The sequence below is a fragment of the Miscanthus floridulus genome, chromosome 15, assembly GCF_019320115.1.
Source record: "Miscanthus floridulus cultivar M001 chromosome 15, ASM1932011v1, whole genome shotgun sequence".
NCBI classification, from domain to species: domain Eukaryota; kingdom Viridiplantae; phylum Streptophyta; class Magnoliopsida; order Poales; family Poaceae; genus Miscanthus; species Miscanthus floridulus.
In genome coordinates, this window is record NC_089594.1 from 8,121,426 (window position 1) to 8,141,259 (window position 19,834).

Consider the following 19,834-nt stretch of genomic DNA (forward strand, 5'->3'; position numbering starts at 1 on the left):
GCCAAAATGTCTTATAATTTAAAATGGTGGGAGTACAATGCCTTCTTCTGCCTCCACTAGTCCTAACTCCTCTTCTTCTCTAATATCTATGGAAGCCAAACCATAGTTACAATGATACTGTTGGCTAGACTCACTCTACGGTTGGCTTCAGTCTTTCACTAGAATCCTACTGTTGACTCACGAAGCCGGGAAGAAGCGGTTGAGACTGAATGGCAGATTGTAGAACTCCACAGTCCGGCTATCGCCATGGAACGTCCAGAACCTCGCCCACCATGGCATTCCACGGTCCCTGTCTCTGTTCAATGCCTGCAGGGTGTTGTCCAGCACCATCAAGATGATGAACCCGATGGTGGCCGGCGACGAGAAGACGGTGTTGATGAGGTCGTTGAATTGCATGTCGCATGCACAAAAACGGTTAAGGTCTAGTTCAGACTTCAGAGATCAAAGTTTTAAGCTAAGCTGGGAGATGGATCAGTGATCACATATCCATCCAGCTCTATTGTGCACCGGTTCACGGCGATAGCTCGTCGTGAACTGGTGGAAGTAGTTCGGGATGGAGATGCCAAGGTAGAGTGAGATGCCGAGGATGAAGAGGTTGCGCGTTGAGTTCATGTTTGTGAACTGCATAAAGGAGAGCCCCACAGCACCTGACAACAGCAAAACAAAGTGGTTGGTTTGGACTTTGGAGAGCTGAAATCATTTTTTTAAATAAAAGGTAGGAGCTCTGCCGCTCAATTAAATAAGGTAGCAGCTCTTTTTTTTTTGGAGAGCTGAAATCTGGTGAAGTAGCAAAGGCAGTAACAAACTATGGAGACATAAAAATTTCCTTTTGACATCTGCAAGTAAAGTAAGTACGTACCAACATAGCCAAAGAACATGCAGTACATGGCAGCAAAAAGTGTGAATGGAATCGAAGCGAACAATGCTCCGAATCGCCCTAAAAGATCATATAACATAACATGTGTTCAACAACAGAGAAATTAAAGCTTGGTACAGTATCGTTTTATTTACTGTGCTGGAACTAATATTCTACCTAGGATGGAGAAGAAGATCATGAAAATAGCAGAAATCTGGATTACTCTTCTGATGCCAATCCTTGTTGATCCTTGGAGACCGACGTTCTCCCTGAGTTGGGCAAAGTAAAGTAATATACACAAGAGCATGGCATTGGCATGACACTGCAAAATTGGTTCATGCAAACTTGGCATGACAAAGAAGCAGAAACACTCACAGAGACGGTAGAGCCGCTCACAGTACCAAATAACCCGTCGAACAGCAGCCCGATTCCCTGATTTTTCACATATTCATGTCACAAGAAAGAGGAGAAAATAAATAATAATCTTCTTCTCAACGGAGGAATTTCCAGCTAAATATTTTTTGTCATTGTTTCCTAGCTAGCACATGGCAAGAACTAACTAACCTGGCATCCAATGCCCCTGCTCAAGACAAATGGCGGTGGAGGCGTCGCGCTTGCCAAACGGGCAGCAGCCTGAAATGCTGCCGTAGACTGCAATGCTCAAAATATTTTTCAGACAAATCAGATCAGCATGATGTCAACTAACTGAACATTACATGGTACAGTGGACAATGGAGTGTTATTGTGTTAATTACCTCTATCAAGGACACCACAGCAGCCATCATACCAAATGAATGGTCTGCGCTGAAAGTCGGCGGACCCCACTGCAGCAGGTATGGAAGCCTAATCCTGAGAAAATGTTCAAACAAGTATATAAATTCCATAAGTGTGAAATGATGAGATGAAAATATATAGAACAGTGGGAGGAGGCATCAGTCTACAGACCATGGTGCAGTTGTGATGAGATTGGCACGGTCAGTTCGGCAGTTGAGCTGAGTGAGCACCGGACTATGCTTGTATGCTCCACTGACAGTGAGGATTGGGGCATATAACCAAACCAGTGCTATGGAGATTAGCACTGAGAACCTCTCGAATATTGGGAAATGGCACATTTGTACATGCTTCAGACATTGTGAAAGTGCAACAAACAGGACGAGCATCGGAAGACCGATTTCTGCGCAGGTTGCAATCTGAGACATCAAATATATTATTCGAAAGGATAAGAGCAAATTGTCAGTGTTAACAACATGATGACTCAGCAAAGAAATAGTACTAGTAAGATCTTTTACCACTGGGAATCCTCTCTCGAAAAAAACTCGACCTGCGGGGGGATGACGACCCTGGATTTTTCCCTTAAGAAGAAGATCTTCTCACACAGATCGAGAAAACCCCCGAACCCCCGCCCCCATCCTGACGTAGTGGTACCGTAACCCTGTGAGAACCGGGCCGGGGCCTAACTGCGCTTTGGCACCTGGGGGCGGGCGAGGGGATTTTTTTAACCTCAGCCTGAAATTCGCTCCCACGGCGAGTCGAACTCAGGACCTGAGGAGTGCCACCGGGCTACCTAACCGCTTGGACTAGGCGCCCTTTGGCAATCCTCTGTCGAAAAGGCCAATCCCTACTAGTGCAACAACTGGAACCATCCCAAGTGGGCTGAAGAACCTGCAACAGTGATATCAAAACAACATTTTAAGATTCCTATCGTCAGTCCGAAGGTTGCTGCCATATCCCATCACTTTTCCTGAAAGTGATGCCCACTTCTCAAATTGAGAACCCAAAGTAGATCATCAAAGGCCCAGTGCTAGTATAAATAACAGCGAATAACCTACTGATCGGTCAAATAGCCCCAATGTCAACAAATATAAAGCCAAAAGTTGCACATACAAAGGAACAATGACTACTTCCCTAAGACGACAGAATTAGTAGTATATGACAGGGACAGACGAGTATTTGAACATTAGATCACATGACACATCAACTGAATGAATGACTCGTCTGTACCTGCAGCATAACCCCCACAACTGGCTGTAGCCAAGAACTATCTGAATGCAGGAGGATATTATCTGGGCCCCCTGTATGGCTCTCATGGCTACTTTGAACCTCTGCAACAAGAGAAAACATGTGAGATGAATACTAATACACTAATTAGTTAGAAGAACTGTAAACATTGCATGCTTACTGTGTGGTCATCTGCAATTTGCATCAGCGAGGGATCACTGATTATTGATATGACTGGGATTACAAATGCATATGATCCACCAATAACCGTAGGCAGGCAAGTTCCAAACAGAGTTTGCAGCAGTGTATTTATGCCAGTCACAAACAGCACTGTCTGTACCACAATTGCCTTGTCATGCTGGAAGCAAACAAACGGACAAACATTCAGGATATATTCTATCACTGAAAAACAGTGCATAAAGAGGTCATTATCCAAAAAGATGAATTCTGGACACATCCAAGTCATACACTAGTGTGAACACAACAGGAGATATATTAGTTTTAAACATAAAAGCTATCAGTTCTCTAACACTAAGTACTACCAGATATATATGTACTGAAGTGCATGTGAAATGAAAATAATGACACTACCAATACCAGTAACCCTTATTACACATTTACACTGGACATGACGATTTCGAAGAAAACTCTTTTTGCTTTCAAATGACATTGATAAACTAGAATTCAATCTAACCATTCAATTTTCAAATTCTATTTGGAGATAAATACCATTACACCAATATGACACAAAACAATCAGATAGCGCATCATCTATTCACAGTGACAAAGTTGAACAATGAAAGGATTCTTACGGCATTTCCTCCCATGAGGGGAACCAGCAAGGTGGGGATCATCACTGCCGTCCCCAAGCAAAGGATGAAATGCTGGAAACCCAGCATAATACACCCTCCTGCGCCATCAAACAGATTACAGAGATTTAGTGCCATAAGGACATAACACAGCTAGATGAATGAATCATGCAAGCTTAGACACCAGAGTACTTACCCCAGGATGGGTTGGAGTCTACACAGTACTCCATTCCAGCCAGCTGATCCATGATGGGAGGGTGGGTAATCTCCTCTGGCTTCATGTTAGCCATCTCCATGGGAGACACCTCCTCTGCTATGTCCACGATGATCAACACCAACCAAAGCAGGAAAAGAAAACAGCTTCAGCATTTATTCCATACGGAAGTTTAGTCAGGTAGGACAGCAGTAAAGTTGCAAGCTTTAGTGAGTTATGGCCCTAGAGCATCAGATGCCAAAGGAATTCATTCCCCAGAAAAAATAAAGACCCGTTCTTTTACCACTAAGCTATGCAAACTTTCAGATGCACAACAATCCAGAAGGGTTGCAAAACAATCCAGCCCTTCCTCAAACATGAAACTGAAATTGCGAAAACATGTTAATGAATGATCAAGAACTTAATCAGGGTATACTATCCAGAGAGAACAATAAACCCTCAATGCTGATGAATTCACCTACACAAGAGACCCCAAAAACCAACAAAATCACAGCAGCAAATGCTCACCAAAAACCATCTCGATTCTCGAACACACAAGAGAGCTGCATATCAATGTTCACCAAACCAGCATGCTGACAACAACAACAACAACAACAACAACATAGCCTTTCAGTCCTAAGCAAGTTGGGGTAGGCTAGAGTTGAAACCCACCAAGCGCCCCAAGTCACGGTTCAGGCTCTTTTGGGTTTCATCTCCATTAAAGTGGCTAAGTTTTTACATTGGCTCGCCGCGCCTAACACAACCCTCTTCCTTTACCAGGGCTTGGGACCTGCTATGCTGGGACACCAAAGGCGCCCCACCAAGGACACAAACCAGCATGCTGACGATACTACAAAATGCTTTGAGAAATAGGCAAAGCATCAAGGGAAAATTCCCCATTGAGAATGCTACTGAATGCTACAAAATGCTCTCAGATCCACAAGTGTGTCAAAGCAAGCCAGGAAGGTGTTGGATTTATAGGCCTTGGGGGCTGCAGTAACAGAAACTAATTCTGCTCTCAAAATCAGTGAGAGAGAGAGAGAGAGAGAAGTATAGCAGTACATGCACTCTTTTCTTGTTTGCATGCACTTCATCTCATTGCTCTCCCTCCCTCCCTCCCTCCCTCTCCCTCTCCCTCTCCCTCTCTCTCTCTCTCTCTCTCTCTCTCTCTCTCTCTCTCTCTCTCTCTCTCTCTCTCCAGACTGAGTCTGTCCACAAGATGTGCCACTGCAAGTGGGCCCACACCCATATAATGTTAAGACTTGGAAGCTTTCTATCTCTAAGGTTGTTGGGCAGTGATGCAATAGCAAAGCAGTAGCTTTCTATGTTTCACTAAATTGTTTAATAGGGTAATAGTTGTAAGTATGTGTCACTAAGAGTGGGGCCCATCTACTAATAACGTTTGCCTAATAATTTTATATCTATAACATTGTTTGGCAGTGATCCACAGACACAGACAAACAATCTTACAGATAGAAAGATGTTGCTTGGTTCTCAGTGTCTTATGAAACACAATCTTTAAGATACAAAGCTAGGTACTTTATAACTCAGACAATCTTAGAGATGAAATGTGCTATTTAATTATCATCGCTTTGCTATGGTAAACGATCTTAGGGATTGAAAACTAATACTAGTCACATTTAGATACCAACTTTTTATCTCTAAGATTATGAGGTACCTTAATGAAACCTTGCCTTGTGTGTGTGAGTGGAGAGGGAGGCGCATTGTAAGGTTTCTAAACTAATTTTTTATTCTTCCTAATATAAAGATGTTTTCTATCTTTAAGATAGGTAGTTCCACGATAATGAATTATGTGCCTTTATGAGTGGGCCCATCTACTAGTAACAATCAAATACCAACTTTTCTATCACTAAGATTTTCTAGGGGCATTGTAAGGGTGTCTCCTAATTTTTTATTCTTCTTAATTAATATAAAGATGCTTTCTATCTTTAAGATAGGTAGTTCCATGACAATGAATTATGTGTTTTTTTATGAGTGGGCCCATCTAATGGTAGCATTCAAATGCTAGCTTTCTATCTCTAAGATTTTCTAGTTCTCTACTAGTAAAACTACAATACTATTAGGTGACAATGCAAGTAAGGCACATTTACTAGTAGCATTTATGAAATAGCTGTCTATCTGAGATTATTTGGCAGTGTGATATCAATGAGTTGTGCCACTGAGTCCATCTACAAGTAAAGTTTCAAAATCATCTTTCTATCTCTATGATTATTCAGCTGTGAGGCAATGACAACCAGGCAACAACTTTCTGTCTCTAAGATTGTTTGGCAGTATGATAACTATCAATTATGTCCTACCACAAGTAGGGCCCATCTATTAGTAGTGCTATTCACATGCCAGCTTTGTATCTCTTAGATTTGTTTGGCACTAGTGACACAATAGCAACTAAGGAAAACTATTATATCTCTAAGATTGTTCCGTGGTGTGACAAAAGTGAGGGATGTGCCACAAATAGAAGCTAAAAGAATCACGAAGTTCTTAATCAATAAACAACAATCATTATAGCTTAAGAAACTACTAATTATGCAAGTAAGAAATCATGCATTATTCACCTCTTGGTGGTTCCATGTAGTGAGGGGAAGAAACAACGTCATCATCATCATCCATGTTGGTTGGAGTGATGTGGCAAAAACCAATAGGTACAACTATAGGAGTTGAACCTGTAGTTTATTTATGCTCACAACAACTGCATTGTGTATCTGGCATGTTTGACTAGCAGCTTGTAATAAATAAGATGAGGCGATCAACAAACCTTGCCATTGAGAAGATTTATGAAACTTTTGAAGAGCAATTGGTGGGGTTTGAACCTGAAACAATAGAACAAATCTTTCAGTATCAATTCGAGACACTCCATATTATCTTCTCAATATATAAGAAAGTGAATAGATCCAACTTCATTCCACGAAAGCCTTTTGCTAGATCTTAGAAAGTTACCAAATATGTGTCGATCTATTCTAGATTTGCAGGGCGGAACTTAGTAATTGTTGTTGTAGACCAGAATCTTCAAACACCCGCTGGTTGATGAACGAACGTAGGCCTAGATGGGAATGGAAATCGTGAAATAAGAGTAAGTGAAAGGAGTATGGGGGTACAAAATATCACTATTTGTCCTTCCCATCAAAGCCGCTTGAGGGCAGTATTTATAGGCTCCAGCGGCCAATATAGAGGACAATATTGCCCCCGTACCTTTTCCAAACTCGCGGCATATTCCACAAGTCCAAGGGCAATCCGGTCATATAGTTACACCATCCCCAGTTAACGCCTGGTTGCATTCTTGAGTGGGGGGACCACCTAGACCGGACCATCCTTGCTTCTAACTATCGGCTGCTTCCATCCCCTCTTTGCTCTCGGCTGAGGGAGGGACAAAGGAAGCGTCCTCGCCTTTGTCGTACCCCCCGCTTTCCACCAAGATGAAACCTGGCGAGCTCCTGCAAATGACGATGACCAAGGTACACCTTAGTGAAAAAATACATGATCCCACGGAATGGCGAACAAAGGCGCGCCTATGATATAGAGAAAGTGTTGCTAAGTGCGTCAACACGAGAAGCTGAGGTACAAATTGGTCCTTGTAGGTTTACAACACCACAACATTTCTTGAAGTGATGGAGGTGGCATGGCCTTTGAACTCATGGCCAATAGCTTGTTTGATTTGTGAGAAACATTGATGGATTGACACAATACAAGGATGATCTTCAATGCACAATATGTATCAAAAAGGAGATTATGGAGGGCAGGTGTGGCATCATAAGGAGAAGGGATGACACAGCTTACCACGGGTGGCATCCACGCGCTATGTACAAAACAGGGCTAGAACTACCAGATTTTTCCAAGCAAAATGTTGAATGACCCTCAACGTCGAGCTCTCGGTCGTTTGGTTTTTGTGTGATTCAAACTCTCAACTAGTTTGGTCAGGGTTTAGAATTTAGAGGGCGGCTTTTTCGTGTGAGCTTTTCACTGAAGAGCATAAGATTATGTGAAGGTTGTCAGTGGCAGGATAGTCTAATGGATGCAACGATTAGTGGGTAGGACTGCAATGCCACGATAGGCTTAGACTGTTTGTGGTGTGGAGGATTCTAGTTGGGTGGTGTCACTGCTAAGGCCGCCCCGTGAGCGTGATGGGAGAGGGTTGTGGAGGTATGAGTTGCATGACAGTGAGTTCATCGCAACAGGAAAATGTAGTAGGCACCGTTGGATTAATATCATTTGGGCCAAACAAATGTGTCAACAACCCTCAAAAGACTCAAATCTAGATAGACATCCCCTTTCCAGAAGGATGGCTCAGACATTAGGAATGAGTAGCACAATAATGTAACAGGGTTGTGGCTAAGGTGGCACTTTGTTATGGTTGAGGAGATCAGGGAGGAAAGGGGCGAGCTTCTGGCAGTTGACTGGTAAGGAGAGTGGAGGGCTGCTGACTAGGAAGAGGGCATGGTTGACCAAGACAAGGAACAAAAAAGAGAAATATATATAGTTTACAAGTGATACCCTGTACATGTATTCACTTAAGGGTTCCCAACCCGGCCTACACAATTGATATTTAGTAATGGAGGCTTTTTTAGTAGAGTTGACTCTATCATCAAAACCCGCCTCTAAAAAGGGTTCCCAAGCCGGTCTGCCTATAAAAATCAAAATTTTGAGGAGAATGGATGTACAGTCATCTCAAAAAATACGTGCATCATATAGTAAAATTCATAACCTTTACCAAAGAAGTTAGATGAAGAGAAACTTTATTAAAGTTGTATATGTCGAAGAGATCTACAACCTTGTTGTTGACAATTTTCTCATACGAAATCATTGAAATCCCACAAATTCTATTTGAAGTTCTCACATTTAAAATTCATTTTTTTATTTTTTAAACGACATTATATGGATAAATGATGAAAACCAAAGTAACAGATCTTGAAAAGATATAAAACATCGCAACTGAGAAAAATTTTATTTGAAATAATCTATGGTCCCAAAAATTAATTTGAAGTCCTCATATATTGGAATTCAAATTTTTTAAACGACCTCGGATAGAGAAACAACAAAAAAGAAAGTTCTATTGCAATATCTATAACTTTTCAATTGAAGCCTTTTTCATTTGAATTCGTTTGAGGTCTTCAAAAATTATTTCAAACTCCAATAAAGTAAATATAATGTATCTAGACTTTAGTCACAACTGACTTTAGGGTGGAAGTGGTTGGGAGAGGTACGCGCAATACTGGAAATTGCGATTTTGAGCCCCCACGGCAGCATGTATGCATGTTTTGTGAGATATAATCACGTAACCATTTGACTTCTGTTGGGTTTCCCCACATTCAAAAAAAATGTTTTTTTCCTACTTGTGATTTCTGAAATTTGATTTTTAGGGACGGTCCTGTCATCTTTACAAATCGTTGATTTCTAGAGACAGAGGTATCTCTACAAATCATTTCGATAGTGCCACCAACAACTTCAGTTTGTGTTAATTAAAAAGAAAAATACACCTTTAAGTTAATTTGGGGCCGTATCAGAGTAATGACATTTTTGGTCTTTTATTATTATTATTATCCTTGTTGGTGGGCGTCTATGCATTGATTAGGGATAGTCTAGCCCCATGCCCAATGGGATTTCATATGTGATCATCATCATCAATCAGGCATTCAGGCGGCGGGATAGGAGGCCTGCACAGCGAGGCCGCAAACGCCTGCTGCATCGGTCGCCACGTCCCTTGCGATCTTGACATAGCCCCCCTCGCCCCAGCCGGTTCCCCAGGACTTCTTCATCAACCAATACCTAGTGCCGTGCTCATCCGTGCCGTACCCCACCGCGGTGAGGGCATGGTTGAGGCTACTATTCTTACACCTGACGACGCCAGCCGCGCCATAGACTCCACTCGAGTAGTGCTGGAAAGCCCTGCTCCTGGCGTCGAGCGCCACGGACACAGGCTGCCTGGAGACGGCCAGCCGGGGCGCGGTCTCGTTGTTGGCGGGCACGTACTGGAAGCCCCGGATGGCGGCGACGGCCGGCTTCGTCAACGCACTGCAGTTGCTCTGCACGGCTAGGTACGGGTAGGCCGACTACTCGCTGAGCCCGCCGTTCCCGAACACACCGCTGGTGGCCGAGGGGACGATGCGGCTGTGGTTCCGACGACGGCGATGATCTTGCCCGGCGATGTACAGGAAGGCCTCCTCCATGTCGCCCTTGTTGCAGCCGCGGTTCTTCCTTCCGGTGGAGCAGTCCAGCAGCTGCTGCTTCGAGAGGGAGACCAGGTTGCCGGTCCTGATCGCGTGGATGCCCTCCACGGCCGCCACCGCCGAGAACGCCCAGCAAGACGCTGATGCATGTTTACATTGCATGCAGAAAGATTGTCACGAACATGCTAATAAGATTATTATGAACGGAAATTGCTAGCTATAGCTAGATATATATATGGAGAGAGAGATCCTCTGTCCTGACCACACTGATCGGTTTGGTCCTTGACAGCCGTGACGGCGCCCATGGTTGTCCACACTGGTAGAGAACCGAGCTTTACTCCCGGTGGGGAACCCCCTCTAGTCCCGGTTCCCCATCCGGGAGCAAGCATTCGGGACTAAAGGGGGGTCCGACTCCGAGAGGCTCCCGTACATGAACCCCGGTATGCTGCCATTGATGCGCTTACTGATGAGCCATCCGACTTTGCCAACGTTGTTGTTAAGGTACATGGCCTCAAATTCGTCGCTGGTGAGGTCGGAGAACTTGTTGGTCGCCAGCCGCGGCCTCGACCTGCTGCTCTTGCCCCGCGCCGCCACCGCTGCCGCGTTGTAGGAGTCGGCGTTGGACCTGAACACCTCGTAGCGCCGCGCCTTCTCGGTGTGGTCCTTGTACGTGTGCCCGTGCGTCGACACCCACCTCTCGTACCGCGCCCTCATGGCCCTGTCGTGGGCGACGTCGTCACCGTCGGCCACCACCGGAGAGGTCTCATGGCGGCCGCCCGCCATCGACGCGTGCGCCAAATTTGTGGCGCAGCACATGATAACAACGAGGGATAAGGCGTTTATCAGTGGTTGATTGGTGTAAGAAGACGTCGACACTACCGGAAACGCCTAAGTTGCCGAGTGTCAGGTGCTTTGCCGAGTGTTCTTTTTCGGGAACTCGGCAAAGACGCCTTTGCCGAGTGTTTTTTTTACACTCGGCAAAGAGGCTATTTGCCGAGTGTTTTTTTTAACACTCGGCAAAGAGTCTCTTTGCCGAGTGTTTTTTTTTTGACACTCGGCAAACAGCTTCTTTGCCGAGTGTTTTTTTTTTACACTTGGCAAAAAAAATTTCAAAGCACATTTTGAAGCAGTAAATTAATTCAAATGAAAAAGTTTTCAACTACAAAGTTGTATAACTCATCAAGATGTACAATATTTGTTTTGGTCTTTTCTTCATACGACAAAGTGAAAATAAATTTGTTCACAAATCTAACATATCTCTCTTGTAGTTTATGAAACTACAAGAGAGATATATAAGATTTGTGAACAATGTTAGAACGACCATGTCGGATGAACAGATGACCAAACAACCAAAATAAACTTTGTAGATCTCGAAAAGTTATGAAACATTGTAGTTGACAACTTTTTGATTTGAAAACATCTTGTCATGCAAAACTGTGTTTGAATTTCAAAATTTTAAAATTCAAATTTTGTAAACGACCTTGGATGGAAAAACTTCCTAAACTAAAAGTGTAGATCTCGAAAAGTTATGAAACTTTGTAGTTTACAACTTTTTTATTTGAAAACATCTTGTCATGCAAAACTGTGTTTGAATTTCAAAATTTTAAAATTCAAATTTTGTAAACGACCTTGGATGGAAAAACTTCCTAAACTAAAAGTGTAGATCTCGAAAAGTTATGAAACATTGTAGTTGACAACTTTTTGATTTGAAAACATCTTGTCATGCAAAACTGTGTTTGAATTTTAAAATTCAAATTTTGTAAACAACCTCGGATGGAAAAACTTCCTAAACTAAAAGTGTAGATCTCGAAAAGTTATGAAACTTTGTAGTTTACAACTTTTTTATTTGAATTCGTTTAGGGCCTCAAACATGCAATTTACACTCGGTTTAGTATAATATATTGGGAACTAAAACGGAATCCAAACACAAGTGAGAGTGTGGTGTAGTGGTAGAGGAGGTACGTGCACAGCGGGAGGTCTCGGGTTCGAATCGTGTCGGCCGCGTAGCCATGAAATTCACGCGAAAAACGTCATAGATGGGTGGGCGCTAGCCGGTGGGGGCCTCCATCGATAAAAAAATTCTATTTTTTTGGGTAAAAATTCCTATTTTTTTTGGGTTTTTTTCGGTTTTAACTTTGCCGAGTGTCGGGCACTCGGCAAAGGCTTTGCCGAGTGCCCGATAAAAGACACTCGGCAAAGTTGGCTTTGCCGTCACTTTTTTTGGCGAGTGTTGTTCGCTGAGTGTTACACTCGGCGAACCATTTGCCGAGTGTTTTATGCCTTTTGCCGAGTGTTTCGGGCACTCGGCAAACTCAAGGAGTCCGGTAGTGCGAGGCCATCATGTTAGCTAGGATGACGCGCTTAGCAAGAGCCAAGAGGTAGCTAGCTCTGTTTTCTTTTCAGAAAGCAGCATTATGCATGCATGCACTACTAGAGAACAGACTTTAGAACGATGTCCCAATTTAGCATTAGCTTCGGCATTTTTTGCCCCCGGGAATAAAGGACCCTTTAGTCCCGGTTAGTAATACCAACCGGGACTAAAGGTCCCTGCCCAACGGTCGTCCGCGGGGCAGGGATCTTTAGTCCCGGCTGGTATTACCAACCGGGACTAAAGGTTTACCTTTAGTCCCGGTTGGTAATAACAACCGGGACTAAAGCTTTTAGTCCCGGTTTGGGTGACGCCCCGGGAATAAAGATTAATCTTTAGTCCCGGTTTGGACCCCTAACCGGGACTAATTATCCCGGCCTATAATTCAGCTCATTTCTTCCTCTCCGAACCCGAGCCATTCCATTCAAACTCACTGCCTCTGTTCTTCAGCTTGATGTTGTTCTTGCTCTCTCCCCCTCCATTGGTGTTGCTCTTCGATTTTGGAGGTAACAAACTTAATCCTCTTTTGTTTTGTCAGTAGCTTATCTCATTTTGCGATGTAGATGCATGTGAAACTTTATATGTTGGACTTTATTATGATTTTATATGTCATTTTTAGCTCAAAATCACTTGATGATTTGCATATATGTTTGGATAAACAAAAGTTAAATTAGTTCATCAAAATCACGCCTCGCTCGTCCTCGCTGGAGCACGCGCCATCCTCGTCCCCGGTGGCTTACGTGATCTTAGAATTAATTTTTCCATGAAATGAAAAACTTAGAAAATTGTTAGAAAATTGTAGAAAATCCATACTAGTTGAACTTGCGGACCGTGTTCATCTCGGCGAGCATGTTCTCTGCCGAGCGGTAACGGACGTCAAGGAGGAGCTTTGATTCTACGAGGGAGAGCGGCAACAGTCGTGGAAGACCGTGTTCCCTTTCTCGTAGAATCGGAGATCTTCTTTGGCCAAGTACGGTGCCGTCCAGTGGAGAAATGCTCGCGAGATGATCACGTAAGCAAGGTCAATTAGTACAGATGGTTATTTATTGAAACATGTTTTTGAGCTATAATTTGATGGATATTTGATAACTTCAGACCTACAAATGTCATCTACAAATGTTACTATCCTCGACAACCTAAACGCCCACGAGCTCGCCGATATCGAGCAGGTCACTTAGAATTATTTTTTCCATGAAATGAAATACTTAGAAATCATGCCTTTTATTTTTTAGAATTAAATTTTCCATAAAATGAAAAACTTAGAAAATGGTTAGAAAATTGTAGAAAATCCGTACTAGTTGAACTTGCGGACCGTGTTTAGGTCGGCGAGCATGTTCTCTGCCGAGCGGTAATGGACGTCAAGGAGGAGCTTTGATTCTACGAGGGAGAGCGGCAACGGTCGTGGAAGACCGTGTTCCCTTTCTCGTAGAATTGGAGCTCTTCCTTGGTCAAGTACGGTGCCGTCCGGTGGAGAAATGCTCGCCGAGTTGATCACGTAAGCAAGGTCAACTACTACGGATGGTTATTTATTGAAACATGTTTTTGAGCTATAATTTGATGGATATTTGATAACTTCAGACCTACAAATGTCATCTACAAATGTTACTATCCTCGGCAACCTAAACGTCCGCGAGCTTGCCGATATCGAGCAGGTCACTGGGAATTATTTTTTCCATGAAATGAACTACTTAGAAATCATGCCTTTTTTTAGAATTAAATTTTCCATGAAATGAAAAACTTAGTAAATAGTTAGAAAATTATAGAAAATCCATACTAGTTGAACTTGCGGACCGTGTTCAGCTCGGCCAACATGTTCTCTGCCGAGTGGTAACGGACATCAAGGAGGAACTTTGATTCTACGAGGAAGAGCGGCAACGGTCGTGAATGACCGTGTTCCCTTTCTCGTAGAATCGGAGCTCTTCCTTGGCCAAGTACGGTGCCGTCCGGTGGAGAAATGCTGGCCAAGATGATCATGTAAGCAAGGTCAACTAGTACGGATGGTTATTTATTGAAACATGTGAAATCCGTACTAGTTTTGTTTAAATATATCATTTTAGAAAATATGAAATTTACACTAGTTTGCAAAAATAAGTATAGAAAGTAGATGACAACTGGTACCGGATCCTCGGCCTCTCGTTCGGTTGCGAAACGACTGAGGCCAGAACTCCCTCTCATTATCTGCAGCAAGTGTAAGCAGAAGATTGTGATGGAGTACCGAGTCAAGAGACAGGGACCCAACAAGGGTCGTGTTTTCTACAAGTGCCCGCATCGCGATGTGAGTTTCTTACGCATTTTATAATTATGGCTAATTGACCTGCTTTTCTTGAATATTTTTGACTAAATATTTTTTGGCTTTAATTTCAGTGGGAGGGCAATGGATGCGATGGTTGGTACTGGGAGGAAGATTATGCTATATACGTGCAGAATTTGGGTGCGCTTGAGGTAGCGGCTGCTGCTGATGATGAGGCAGTGAGCCAGCAGGAGAAGCTTATTGATATTCAACAGAAGAATGATTTGTCTGTTTTAGTTGCGTACGATCACGAAATAATTATGTTACTGAAGTGCATTGTAGTTTTAGTTTGTTTAGTGATAGTTAAAATTGCTTACGTTGTAGCCAGGCTTAGTTAATTAATCAACCGTGTGTGTGTCATTTATGTTGTGTAATAAAATACTTAATTATGTTCAAGGTTTTCATAATTTGTCGTGTAATACAAATCATGTCATGCCATTGGATGTACAATGCCGATCGCCGCTCCCAAGACTTTATCGAGGGCTTGCACTATTTCTTAGGTGTGGCCGAGGCAAATAAGCGGGATGGTTTCATGGTTTCTTAGGTGTGCACTATTTAAAGGAATATTCAAGCTCAATGAGTCTTCATTCACATTTGCTTAAGTCAGGTTTCATGTCAAACTATATATGTTGGACTAAGCATGGAGAAAGCGGGGTCATGATGGAAGAAGGTGAAGGAGAAGATTTAGACATTGATGACATTATTGCTCAGTATGGTGCCTTTGATGATACTACAATGGGGGGAGATGAAGAAGAGGTAGCGGTAGAAGATGATCTCGGTGATGCTCTTGGAGATGCCATTTGTGATGCACAACAAGAATGGGAAAGTGAAAAAGAGAAAGTTAAGTTCAAGCGCATGCTTGAGGATCATAGGAAGTTGCTATACCTGACGGCCGAAGAGGGGCAAAAAAAGCTGGGTACAACACTGGAATTGCTACAGTGGAAGGCAAAGAATGGTGTATCCGACAAGGCATTTGGGAATTTATTGAACCTCATAAAGAAGATGCTTCCGAAGCCAAATGAATTGCCCACCACTACGTATGAAGCAAAAAAGGTTGTCTGCCCTTTGGGATTAAAAATCCAAAAGATACATGCATGTCCTAATGACTGCATCCTCTACCATGGCAATGAATACGAGAATTTGGATGAATGCCCGATATGTAAAGCATCGCGGTATAAGATCAGGCGCGATGATCCTGGTGACATCGAGGGTGAACAACATCCTAGAAAGAAAATCCCTGCCAAGGTTATGTGGTATGCTCCTATAATACCACGCTTAAAACGTTTGTTCAGAAATAATGACCATGCAAAGTTGTTGCGGTGGTATAAAGAAGACCATAAGGTAGACAATATGCTGAGCCACCTAGCTGATGGGTCCCAGTGGAGAGCGATAGACAGAGAATTTCTAGAGTTTGCAAATGAGGCTAGAAACTTAAGGTTCGCCTTAAGTACAAATGGTATGAATCCTTTTGGAGAGCAGAGCACTAGTCATAGCACTTGGCCAGTTACTCTATGTATCTACAACCTTCCTCCATGGTTATGCATGAAGTGGAAGTTCATTATGATGTCGATCCTCATCCAAGGTCCGAGGCAACCTGGCAACGATATTGATGTCTATCTGAAGCCATTAGTTGAAGAACTTCTAGTTTTATGGAATAAACCAGGTGTACGTGTTTGGGATGAGTACAAACAAGAACACTTTGACCTACGAGCAATGTTGTTCGTAACCATCAATGATTGGCCTGCTTTAAGTAATCTTTCAGGTTAGACAAACAAAGGATATAATACATGCACACATTGTTTTGATGACCTTGATAGTATACATTTGAAAAGATGTTGAAAGGTCGTGTACCTTGGCCATCGTCGATTCCTTCCTTTGAATCACCAAGTAAGAAAGAAAGGGAAACATTTTAAAGGTAAGCCAGACCATCGGAAGAAGCCTCATAACCGAACCGGGGAAGATGTACTCGCAATGGTCAAGGATGTGAAAGTAGTATTTGGAAAGGGACAAGGCAGTGAATCTGTTCCCAAAGATGCTAAGGGACACGCACCCATGTGGAAGAAGAAGTCCATCTTTTGGGAGCTACCCTATTGGCAAGTCCTAGAGGTCCGCAACGCAATCGACGTGATGCACCTGACAAAGAATCTTTGTGTGAACCTGTTAGGATTCATGGGTGTGTACGGGAAGCCAAAGGATTCACTTGAAGCACGCTAGGACTTGTAGGGCATGAAAGAACGAGACAACCTTCATCCAGAGAAGATAGATGATGGACGTCATTACTTAAGTCCTGCTAGCTACACGCTTAGCAAAGAAGAGAGGGACAACATGTTCGAATGTCTAAGCAGCATCAATGTCCCATCGGGATTCTCCTCCAATATAAAGGGTATAATAAATGTGCTAGATAAGAAATTCCTAAACTTAAAGTCCCACGACTGCCACATGCTTATGACGCAATTGCTTCCAGTTGCTTTAAGAGGAATTCTACCTCCACATGTACGTCTAGCCACCATGAAGCTATGTGCATTCCTCAATGCAATTTCTTAGAAGGCAATCAATCCAGTGGAACTAGCTACTCTACAGAATGATGTGGTTCAATGTCTTGTTAGCTTTGAGTTGGTGTTCCCTCCATCCTTCTTTAATATCATGACACACCTCCTAGTTCATTTGGTGAAGGAGATTAGTATTCTTGGACCTGTGTTCTTACATAACATGTTCCCCTTTAAGAGGTTTATGGGAGTCTTGAAGAAATATGTGAAAGTCCATTCTAAGCCTGAAGGAAGCATCGCCCAGGGCTATGGAACAGAGGAGGTCATTGAGTTATGTGTTGACTTTATTCCTGACCTTGCCTCGATTGGCGTTCCCGAATCACGACATGAGGGGAGACTCAGTGGTAAAGGAACTTTAGGGAAGAAAACATATATCAGCATAGAAGACGATTATTTCAATAAAGCACACTACACAGTTCTTTAGAACTCGTTATTAGTGCATCTGTACATCGAGATACATAAGGAGTTCTTACGATCCAAGTTTCCAGGGAAGACTGAAGCTTGGATTAGGCGTCAGCACATGGAAAGTTTCAGTGGTTGGTTGCAAAAAGAATGTCAAGGCGATGACAATATTGATGAGCAACTGTATTTGTTGGCTAGGCAGCCATCGTGGCATATCCTCACGTACCAAGGGTACGAGATAAATGGGAATACATTTTACACAGTTGCCCAAGATAAAAGGAGCACCAATCAAAATAGTGGTGTTCGCATAGATGGCACAGATCCAAATGGGAATATACAAACATATTATGGCCGCATTGAAGAGATATGGGAACTAGACTACGCACCTAATTTTAAAGTCCCTTTGTTTCGGTGCCAATGGGTGAAGTTGACCGGAGGAGGGGTAACAGTCGACAAAGAGTATGGAATGACAATAGTGGACCTCAACAATATTGGGTACAAAGAGGAACCATTCGTCCTTGCTGCCGATGTGAGTCAGGTGGTCTATGTGAAAGACATGTCTACAAAATCAAAGAGAGGAAAAAAACGAAGACATCAACTCAATGATCAATGAGCCAAAGCGCCACATAATTCTTTCTGGGAAAATAAATATAGTGGGAATTGAAGACAAGTCAGACATGTCAGAAGATTACAAAAGAAATGTCTGAATTCCACCCTTCATAGTGAAGAAAGATCCAAGCATCATGTTAAATGATGAAGACACTCCATGGTTACGACAAGATCATAACCAAGGGACCTACGTCAAGAAAAAATTTACTGTTGTGCCCGCATGATACAACGATGCATGTGTTAATATATTATGTTTTAGGGACAGATATTATGTAATATGTTATGCAAGTTTGACCAAGTCAAATTTGGTCAAATAAAAAAATAACACTTTGACTCTAGTATTATAAACTCTAAATGACTTCAAATTGAAAAGTTTTGAATACCAAGTTTGTTAAACTCAAAAAGATCTATAATTGTTGTTTTGGTCAACTTTCCATTTGAGAAAGTTTGGACGGTTCAAATTTGTGATTTTTAAATTTCAACGCATACAAACTAGTTTTCGGAACCCTAGATTGTCTCAAATTGAAAAGTTTTGAATACCAAGTTTGTTCATCTCATCAATATCTACAATCCTTATATAGGACATTTTTTCATTTGAGAAAGCTTGAACAAAATGTAGTTTAAATTTCACAAGTGTGACATAGTTTTAGAAAGTCTATATGAGATTCAAGAAGTTGTGACTAGTGTTTAATAAAAATTTCTCAAATGGGAAAATGAGCTATGTAACAATTGTAGATCTTGTTGAGATGATCAAACTTGGTATTCAGAGTTTTTTCATCTGAGGTCATTTAGTGTCTCATTTGAACAAGTTTGACCAAGTCAAATTTGGTCAAATGAAAAAACAACACTTTGACTCTAGTATTATGAACTCTAAATGACTTCAAATTGACAAGTTTTGAATACCAAGTTTGTTAAAATCAAAAAGATCTACAATTGTTGTTTTGGTCAACTTTCCATTTGAGAAAGTTTGGATGGTTCAAATTTGTGATTTTTAAATTTCAACGCCTACAAACTAGTTTTGGGAACCCTAGATTGTCTCAAATTGAAAAGTTTTGAATACCAAGTTTGTTCATCTCATCAATATCTACAATCCTTATATAGGCCATTTTTTCATTTGAGAAAGCTTGAACAAAATGTAGGTCAAATTTCACAAGTATGTGACATAGTTTTAGAAAGTCTATATGAGATTCAAGAAGTTATGACTAGTGTTTGATAAAAATTTCTCAAATGGAAAAATGAGCTATGTAACAATTGTAGATCTTGCTGAGATGATCAAACACTGGTATTCAAAGTTTTTTCATCTGAGGTCATTTAGTGTCTCATTTGAGCAAGTTTGACCAAGCTAAATTTGGTCAAATGAAAAAACAACACTTTGACTCTAGTATTATGAACTCTAAATGACTTCAAATTGAAAAGTTTTGAATACCAAGTTTGTTAAACTCAAAAATATATACAATTGTTGTTTTGGTCACTTTCCATTTGAGAAAGTTTGCATGGTTCAAATTTGTGATTTTTAATTTCGACGCCTACAAACTAGTTTTCGGAACCCTAGATTGTCTCAAATTGAAAAGTTTTGAATACCAA

General features: G+C 42.0%; 1 protein-coding gene and 1 pseudogene across 1 annotated transcript; both read right to left on the bottom strand.

Moving 5' to 3' along the window:
* LOC136508643 (nucleobase-ascorbate transporter 2-like) lies at nucleotides 1–3,974 on the bottom strand. The gene is made up of 13 exons (XM_066503375.1): nucleotides 3,860–3,974; nucleotides 3,667–3,764; nucleotides 3,036–3,212; nucleotides 2,858–2,958; nucleotides 2,448–2,518; nucleotides 1,802–2,051; nucleotides 1,612–1,705; nucleotides 1,421–1,507; nucleotides 1,226–1,288; nucleotides 1,034–1,121; nucleotides 860–937; nucleotides 487–647; nucleotides 1–390 (listed from the first exon to the last, which is right to left on the bottom strand). Exons 1-13 carry the CDS (start codon nucleotides 3,957–3,959, stop codon nucleotides 178–180), a joined length of 1,581 nt encoding a protein of 526 aa, XP_066359472.1. The 5' UTR covers nucleotides 3,960–3,974; the 3' UTR covers nucleotides 1–177.
* Nucleotides 3,975–9,423: 5,449 nt separating this feature from the next.
* Nucleotides 9,424–10,818, bottom strand: LOC136506944 (senescence-specific cysteine protease SAG39-like; annotated as a pseudogene).
* Nucleotides 10,819–19,834: the final 9,016 nt, after the last annotated feature.